This window comes from Myxocyprinus asiaticus, chromosome 24, assembly GCF_019703515.2.
Source record: "Myxocyprinus asiaticus isolate MX2 ecotype Aquarium Trade chromosome 24, UBuf_Myxa_2, whole genome shotgun sequence".
Classification (NCBI taxonomy): domain Eukaryota; kingdom Metazoa; phylum Chordata; class Actinopteri; order Cypriniformes; family Catostomidae; genus Myxocyprinus; species Myxocyprinus asiaticus.
In genome coordinates this window covers 39,696,085-39,705,346 of record NC_059367.1, presented here as the reverse complement: position 1 = coordinate 39,705,346, position 9,262 = coordinate 39,696,085, and the positions used below count along the sequence as shown (strand labels likewise).

The 9,262-nt window shown below is 40.6% G+C and overlaps 1 protein-coding gene across 1 annotated transcript in view; it reads left to right on the top strand.

The window, feature by feature from the left end:
- The first annotated feature begins 1,088 nt into the window (after positions 1-1,088).
- The window catches only part of LOC127415121 (FERM domain-containing protein 3-like), a 112,269-nt gene continuing 104,095 nt past the window's right edge, over positions 1,089-9,262 (top strand). The window contains exon 1 of the mRNA XM_051653690.1: positions 1,089-1,314. Coding sequence (XP_051509650.1) covers positions 1,210-1,314 — 105 coding nt within the window. The 5' untranslated portion in view covers positions 1,089-1,209. The remainder of the gene's footprint in view (positions 1,315-9,262) is intronic.

Here is a 9,262-nt window from a genome sequence, read left to right as displayed (position 1 = left end):
AATCTTCACTTTTACATTCTTTTGTTTTTGGTGATTCACATTCTGTGTATATCGCCACCTACTGGGCAGGGAGGCGAATTTATATGAAAAAAGTATTTAAATATTGATCTGTTTCTCACCTACCTCACTTCTGAAGATATGGATTAAACCACTGGAGTCATATGGATTACTTTTATGCTGTATTTATGTGCTTTTTGGACCTTCAAAATTTTGGCCACCATTCACCTTCATGATAAGAATATGGATTTACATTAGCTTAATGAAAATACCTTATTTACCTTCAGTTAAATTGACAACTGTGGCTGCAAATGCCCTGACTACAAATTTACAATGATAATTACAGTTTCCGCTCATGGAACTTACTTGGCTATTACCCACCACTGACATTTAAAATAAATAAATGGGGGAAAAAAATTCTGAAAGTTATTTTCTACAGTGAACGAACTATGAAAATATATACAGACAGTAGTAGCAGTAGCTACAGTAAGATGACTATGGTTGCCATGGTAATTTTTTTATGGAAAGTAACTTATGGCAACACATTGTGTGAGCTCAGACTACCCTTTCAATATGATATTTCATTGTCTTGTAACGTTATGAATGTTGTGAATGTTCAATACAATTTTTTTTTTTTAAATAAATAAAAATACCATGGCGACCATATAGTTTCCCTTACAAAAATTACCATTGTAGCCATTTTCCAAAATACCAGTAATTGTAGAACCACTTTCATACAATAAAATAAAGCAAATGACAAAAATATTTGTTATGGTTTGACAGCAGTAACACTAACCGGATTAATTATGGTATTTTGGATTTATTCTCAAAGTTGTATAATCCCGTACATATATAATTATTAAATAAAATAATAATAATCATGGTAGTTTGGCATTAGCCACCTCTGTCATTAAAAATAAAATAAAATGACAGGAAGATTCTGAGAGCTAACTGCTTGATTGTTTCCATGAGGTACTCCCGTTGTCATGGCAACACGTTTTGTGTCGTTGTTTATTACAGGTGAAGCGCTGACGTCGCTTATGTGATTGAACTGATTGTTCGCTCAGGAGGGAGGGGGGGTGAATGAAAACTGGGATCGTTCTCCCGGTCATGTAACGCGACATCTCTCCTTCCGACGACGCGTAACCGACACAGCGTCTTCTCCCTGAGACCAAAGGCACAGCGTTGCTTTGCTATGCGGAACCAAGAACCATGAAAATGCTTCGGTTTCGAAGTCCGAGCACCTCGTCCCTCGCGCAGGAGGTGCAGTGCACGGTTCGGCTGCTGGACGACTCGGAGATCTCGTGCAGCATCCAGGTAAGCGCGAGCGAGCGCGTGTGCTCCAGTATCCGTGCGCTCAGTAATGCGACGCTCTTTATTGCGAATATAAAGATATTGCCTATTTCAAGAGCTAAACTGGCAGTCATAAGCTGGACATTTGCGCTTGTTTATGTGGAGGACGCCTAGGGAGTGAGGACGCTTTCGTCATGTTGTGCTTGTTACATATTTTTCGTCATTGGACTGCCCGTCCAAACAGTTACGCCCTTGACTTTATTTACACGAGGAAGCTTTATATACAAAATGTATTTTGTTCATACGAGAATTGTGTAAAATACACACATTAAAAGCGTATTGGCTATTCTTCAAATGTATAATTTCATAATTTAAATGTGGTTTTGGAACAGAAAACATGACTTGTACTGAGGCTGAAGGCAGGGGCGTTATGTACCTTTGTTGAGGAGGTACCAGTGAGAATCCTGGCTATCTATTAATACTACTTGACTAAAGCAGGGAGCACTTTTAAACAACTTATAGTTATCACTTTTCATTCGGCATTCAGGTGGACTCGTTTTTTGATTCCCAAACACTTTTACCTTAGAATAATTGTGCAACTTCATTATCAAAGATACTGCTAGTTAAACAAACCTGCATTCAAAATCCACTTTTCTCAAAACCTTTATTTTGAACATGCACGACAGGTCTAGATGCAATCCACCGCCATGTTAAGTTAGATCTCTCATCTTTCTTTCCAAAGTGATGGAAGTTTACAGAAAAAGTATTTGATGGACATCAAAATTTGCCGCTTCTTACAATCAGAACTGTTTGTTTCATCAGTATTTCAGAGAGCACTTGAAACTGAATGCAGTTATGCAGTGACTCATTAATTTTGTCGCCAAGCCTTCGACATTGCCATTCCACTTTTTTTAGACCTTTGAAAAGCCATTGGAAACATTGCATAGTAAATGTCTTAACATGTGAACCAAAGTGATGTCTAGGTAGGCAGCTCACTAGATGTTGAGACAGAGCCAAAAAATTCCACCGTACCCTCAATGTTCCAGCCAGGCCAGATGAGTAAACCCATTTGAGGGTTTTTGGGAAACACTCTTGACACTGCAGTTGGAGGATTCCTCTTAAAGCATTCTTGGGAGCAATGAAAACATCACTATTGAGCATCTGCCTGTAGTTTTGCTAAAATGAACATAACTGAATCTCTAAAAGCCACGAGGCAGCCTTAATATAGTTATCGTCATTCAACTGCAATGCACGGAGGCTTAAGTGTTTGATGATAACTGATGATTACCGCTGATGATTTGCATTCTAGCTCTTTTCAGTGTCACTCTCAGTACCCTGGCATCTTATACACTAATCTAATGTATGTGGAGTCCAAGGCCCAAGTATGCTCGGTTTTGGCTTCCTTTAGTGGAAGCAACATCCATTTCCACGCCTTCCTTTTGAGGAAACCACACATTGATAGTAAATGTTGGAAATTGCAGTCATAAAATGGTTCTCCTTACACTGTATAAAATCACCAGGGTTTTAAAAGTAATTTAAAACCCTGGCAAAGATTTAACAGTAATTTCTTACAAAAAATTCAGTATTAAATGTACTTAATTTTACTGTTAAGTCAACGCAGGCTAGGTTATTTTCTGCCATAACACAACATATTACTGTAAAATAACCACGTCATTACATTGTGAGATAATGTAAACAGTCATATTGATGCTACCTTTGTGGTAATTAGTATTGCCATTGTAATAGTGTTACAGAACACAAGTGATTGCAGTCATCTGATCATAATTTGAACTACTGTACAGTATGTGGCAATTTGATATTTTTAAGGACATAAATAATGTCATATTTTATAAACAGTTAAGAAGGAAGATATGGTGCCTTGATCTTGCAACTGCGGAAAAATATAAAAAAGGTAATTACTTTTTCTCACAATTGTGAGTTTATATCTTGCATTTGCAACTTTACAGGCCTATCTCGGCTAATTTTTGCAATTGCAAGATATTCAGTTTGAATTGCTCGATGTTAAGTCAAAATTGCAAAATATTAAGTCACAACATTATATCTTGCACATTATATCCCATAATTGTGGCTTTATATCTAGCAATTTCTACTTTTTTTCTCGCAATTGCAGCTTTATTTCTCGCTATTGCGACTTTATATCTTGCAATTGGGACTTAATATCTCGGAACTTTGACTTTATTTTTTCAGAATTGTGAGAACTTTATATTTTGCATTTGCAATTTTGACTTTATTTCTCGCAATTGCAAGATAATAAGTTCGAATTGCGAGATGTAAAGTCAAAATTGCTAAATATAAAGTCACGACATTATATCTTGCACATTATATCTCATAATTGCGACTTTATATCTAGCAATTTCTACTTTATTTCTGGCAGTTGCGACTATTTTTTGGAGTTTCGACTTTGTATCTCGCAGTTGCGACTTTACAGGCCTATCTCGCAATTTTAACTTTTTTTCTTGAAATTTCAAGATGTAAAGTCAGAATTGTCAGATATAAAGTCAAAATTGCGAAATATAAAGTCACAACATTAATACATTATATCTTGCAATTGCGACTTTATATCTTGCAGTTGAAAGAAATAAAGTCGGAATTGTGAGATATAATCAAATAAAATCACTTTTATTGTCTCACAACCATACACACAAGTGCAGTAGTGTGTGAAATTCTTGGGTGCAGTTCTGAGCAACATAGCAGTCATGACAGCGATGAGACATATACCAATTTACAATAAACATCAGATGTACACAACACAATTTAAAATCTAATATACACATAATTACACACAACACAATATACAAATAATAACATACAATATACAGTATGCAATACACACAATATAGAATACACATTATACAATAAAAAATTGTATATACAGTATATATAAAATATACAGTAGGTTGTATTGTACTGTATTGACATTCAGGCTGTTGGTTGATAGTCAGTTGCCAGTGTGTTGTTCAGAGAGAATATAATTTATGACAGTCCAGTGTGAGATAATAAGATTAATAAAGTGCAGTGCTGATGTATATTGATCGTGAGAGATCAAGAGTTCAGAAGTCTGATTGCTTGGGGGAAGAAGCTCTCATGAAGTTGGCTGGTGCAGGTCCTGATGCTGCGATACCGCCTGTCTGATGGTAGCAGTGAGAGCAGCCCATGGCTCGGGTGGCTGGAGTCTCTGATGATCCTCCGAGCTTTTTTCACACACCTCCTGGTATATATGTCCTGGAGGGAGGGAAGCTCACCTTTGATGATGTGTCTGGCAGTTCGCACCACCCTTTTGTAGGGCTTTGCGGTTGTAGGCGGTGCTATTGCTGTACCAGGTGGAGATGCAGCCAGTCAGGATGCTTTCTACAGTGCTGGTGTAGAACCGTGTGAGGATGTGGCGGTTCATTCCAAACTTTCTCAGCCGTCTCAGGAAGCAGAGGCGCTGATGAGCCTTCTTCACAACGGCCTCAGTGTGGACAGACCATGTGAGTTCCTCAGTGATGTGCACACCGAGGAACTTGAAGCTGCTGACTCTCTCCACCGGTGCTCCATTGATGGTGATGGGGCTGTGTTCTCTGTCTTTTCTCCTGAAGTTCACCACAAGCTCCTTGGTCTTGCTGACGTTGAGGGAGAGGTTGTGCTCCTGACACCAGCGTGTCAGAGTGTGCACCTCCTCTCTGTAGGCTGTTTCATCATTGTCAGTGATCAGACCTACCACTGTCGTATCATCAGTAAACTTAAAGATGGCATTGGAGCTGTGTGTTGCCACACAGTCATGTGTGTACAGAGAATACAGGAGTGGGCTGAGAACACAGCCCTGCGGGGCTCCAGTGTTGAGGGTCAGTGATGAGATGTTGCTACCCATTCTAACCGCCTGGCGTCTGCTTGACAGGAAGTCCAGGATCCAGCTGTACAGTGAGCTGTTTAAGCCCAGAGCCCGGAGTTTCTCATCAAGCTTGGAGGGCACTATGATTTTGAATGCTGAGCTGTAGTCTACAAACAGCATTCTCACATAAGTGTTCCTTTTTTCCAGGTGGGAGAGAGCAGTGTGTAGTGTAGATGCAATGGCATCATCAGTGGAGCGGTTGTTGCGGTAAGCAAACTGCAATGGGTCCAGTGAGGGAGGCAGCACAGAGCAGATGTAATCTCTCAAAGCATTTGCTGATGATGGGGGTCAGAGCAACAGGACGCCAGTCATTTAAGCAAGTGATTTTGGATTGCTTGGTACAGGAACAATGGTGGACGTTTTGAAGCAAGTGGGGACCACAGACAAGGAGAGGGAAAGGTTGAAAATGTCCGTAAAAACACCAGCCAGTTGGTTCGCACACACTCTGATGACGTGGCCCGGAATGTCGTCTGGACCCGCGGCTTTATGGATATTCACCCGTTGGAAGGATTGGGTTACATCCGCTACAGAGACGGAGAGTGAACTAACCTCTGTAGCTTCGGCCGTGAGAGCTCTCTCCACGAGGGCGGTGTTATTTTCCTCGAAACGAGCATAAAAAGTATTTAGCTCATCCGGGAGAGAGGTAGTGGTGTTCACAGCAGAGTTTTTATTCCCTTTAAAGTCCGTGATGATATTAATTCCCTGCCACATTCTTCTAGAGTTGGTGGTGTTAAACTGTCCTTCAATCTTGTTCCTGTACTGGCGTTTTGCTGCTCTGATAGTTTTGCAGAGGGCATAACTGGCTTGTTTATGCTCCTCCGCGTTCCCGGAATTAAAAGCGGAGGTCCCCTCATCAAGTGCCGCGCGAACATTACTATTAATTCAAGGTTTTTGGTTGGGGTAGATCTGTATTGTTTTGGTCGGAACAACATCCTCTACGCACTTTCTGATGAAACACGTTACACTATCAGCGTAAAGCTCAATGTCGTCATCAGAGGCAGACTGGAACATCTCCCGGTCCGCGTGATCAAAACAGTCTTGTAGCGTAGAGTCTGATTGGTCCGTCCAGCACTGGATCATTTTGAGGGTGGGTGCTTGCTGTTTCAGTTTCTGCCTGTAAGCGGGCAGAAGCAGAATGGAAGAGTGGTCTGATTTGCCAAATGGTGGGTGGGGGAGGGATTTGTAGCCATCCCGGAAGGGAGAGTAGCAATGGTCCAAAACCCGGTTCCCTTGTGTGTTGAAACTGATATGTTGGTGGTATTTTGGTGTGATTGATTTGAGATTGGCTTTGTTAAAGTCCCCGGTCACAATGAATGCGGCCTCAGGGTGCGCGGTTTCCTGCTTGCTTATCCCATACAGTTCCTTGAGTGCCCGGTCTGTGTCGGCTTGTGGCGGGATGTACACAGCTGTGATAATGACCACTGTGAATTCCCTCAGTAGCCAGAATGGTCGACACAGAAGCATGAGAAATTCCAGATCAGGAGAGCAGAAAGACTTGATAGAATGTACGTTCCTCTGATCACATCAGGATTTGTTGATCATAAAACATACACCACCACGTCTGCTTTTACCTGAGAGGTCTTTCGCTCTGTCTGCTCGGAGCACGGAGATCCCCGCAGGTTCGATAGCTGAGTCTGGAATCTCCACAGACATCCAAGTTTCTGTTAAGATAATGCAGCAGTCCTTCGTCTCTCGTTGGAAAGAGATCCGTGCTCTCAGCTCGCAGAGCTTGTTGTCCAGAGGCTGAACATTTGCCAGTAGAATACTGGGTAGCGGGGGTCGATTTGCGCAACGTCTTACTCTGATGAGAACGCCGGCTCTATTTCCCCTTTTCCTTCTACTTTTCTGCGGCTGGGCTGCCCAGACAAAGGGCTCCGCTGCCATGTTTGTAAACAGCGGGTCGGCATTGAGGAATTTGAAGTCTGGTTTATGGTGTGTAATTGCAGAACCAATGTCCAAAAGTGTTTGTCTGTCGTAGACAATAAGGCAGACAACATCCAAGACAAAAAACATAAGAATTGTAAACAAAACAAACAAAAAACTACAATGTTGTGTTGGAGCACGTAACGCAGCAGCCATACTCGGTGCCACCTTCATTCATGTCAATTGCTGTTTCGATAAAGTCGAAACTGCGAAATATAAAGTTGCAACATAATGTCTAGAACATTTATTTCGCAATTGCGACTGTGCCTTGCAATTTAAACTTTATTTCTTGAAATTGCAATGTTATATTTAGCAATTTTGACTTTATATCTCACAGTTACAACTTGACAGGCCTGTCTCGCAATTTTCGTAATTTTTTTAAAATTATTTTTAATTTTTTTTTATCCCCTTTTCTCCCAACTTGGAATGCCCAATTCCCACTACGTAGTAGGTCCTCGTGGTGGCGCGGTTACTCACCTCAATCCGGGTGGCATAGGACAAATCTCAGTTGCCTCCGCTTCCGAGACCGTCAATCCGCGCATCTTATCACGTGACTCATTGTGCATGACACCGCGGAGACTCTGCATGTGGAGGCTCATGCTACTCTCCGCGATCCACGCACAAATTAACACGCGTCCCATTGAGAGCAAGAACCACTCATCGTGACCACGAGGAGGTTACCCCATGTGACTCTACCCTCCCTAGCAACCGGGCCAATTTGGTTGCTTAGGAGACCTGGCTGGAGTCACTTAGCACATCTCTGGATTCAAACTCACGACTCCAGAGGTGGTAGTCAGCGTCAATACACGCTGAGCTACCCAGGCCCCCTCTGTCTCGCAATTATTTTTTTTCTTCTTGAAATTGCAAGATGTAAAGTCAGAACTGTCAGATATAAAGTTGAAATGACAAAATATAAAGTCACAACATTAATACATTATATCTTGCAATTGTGACTTTATATTTAGCAATTTTCACTTTATATCTCGCAATTGCGACGACAGGCCTATTTTGAAATTTTGACTTAATTTCTCGCACATTATATCTCCCAATTGAGACTTTATATCTTATAGTTACGAGAGTCGCAATTGCGAGAAACAAATTGAGATATGCACTCAGAATTACCTTTCTTATTTTTTTTTATTCCGTGGCGGGATCCGGCTTCCATAGTGGTATATTAGATTGATTTTTAGTATGCGATGTCAACTTGTCACACACAGATATCAACACTCAGCATATAAAGCTCAACAATGGTGAAAATCAGCAAACATAATTTTAGACAGTATTACAAAACAAGTAACTTAAAGTGACAACAAAAGCAACAGCAAAATATTTCCCATTAAACAGTTAAAAAACATCTCATTATATACAGATTACCGAAATGTACACAGACACAATTAGTGAGATTCTACAGCACAGTGCTGCTACATCACAGTCATTTCCTGGTCCTGTTTGCTGTGAAATGAAGTTGATGTTTAATTGTAATAAATCGAGGAAATGCTATTGTGAAAATTGTGTAAATATGACAACTTGCAAAGCAATATACTGTAAATTCCAGGGTAAGCTAATCTTGGATCAGTGAAAAAAGCTTCTAAAAAGTTTCTACCCAATTTTACTGAACTTTAAAAATTTCTGTTGGTGAATATTTTTCTGATGACTCACACTGCTCCTATATCTATACCTGTTGAAGGAAGTGTACGAGATGAACTGGAAGTAATAGAGGACAGAGAGAGAGAGAGAGAGCGAGAGAGATGGACATCACCGTCTCCTGACTTCCCCTTAAATCTTTTCAAGATCTTGCTGGTCTTTCCAGTGTGCTGTTTATAAACTTTTGAGCTAAAAGAAGGAGCGTTCTGTTTGGTCTTATGAATATTTCAGAATGCAACAAGGCTCTAATGGCTTCTTGTTCTCTGATAGATTTCTGCTGCATATTTCATGACCATCCTCATAGACAAAGACTGCACCTCCATCAGTGTACTTTTACATGTTATAAGCACTCGGTTTTTACTTTTTATCAGATGCAAGAGGATTTAAATGCTGAGTTTATTTCTGTTTTGTTGTTTTTTTTATAGTTTGGGTCAGCTTTCTCATTTAGGGATTTTAATACACCATAAAAACTAGACAAGCATGTTATGATTGTCATCTTTGAGCCATGAAAGA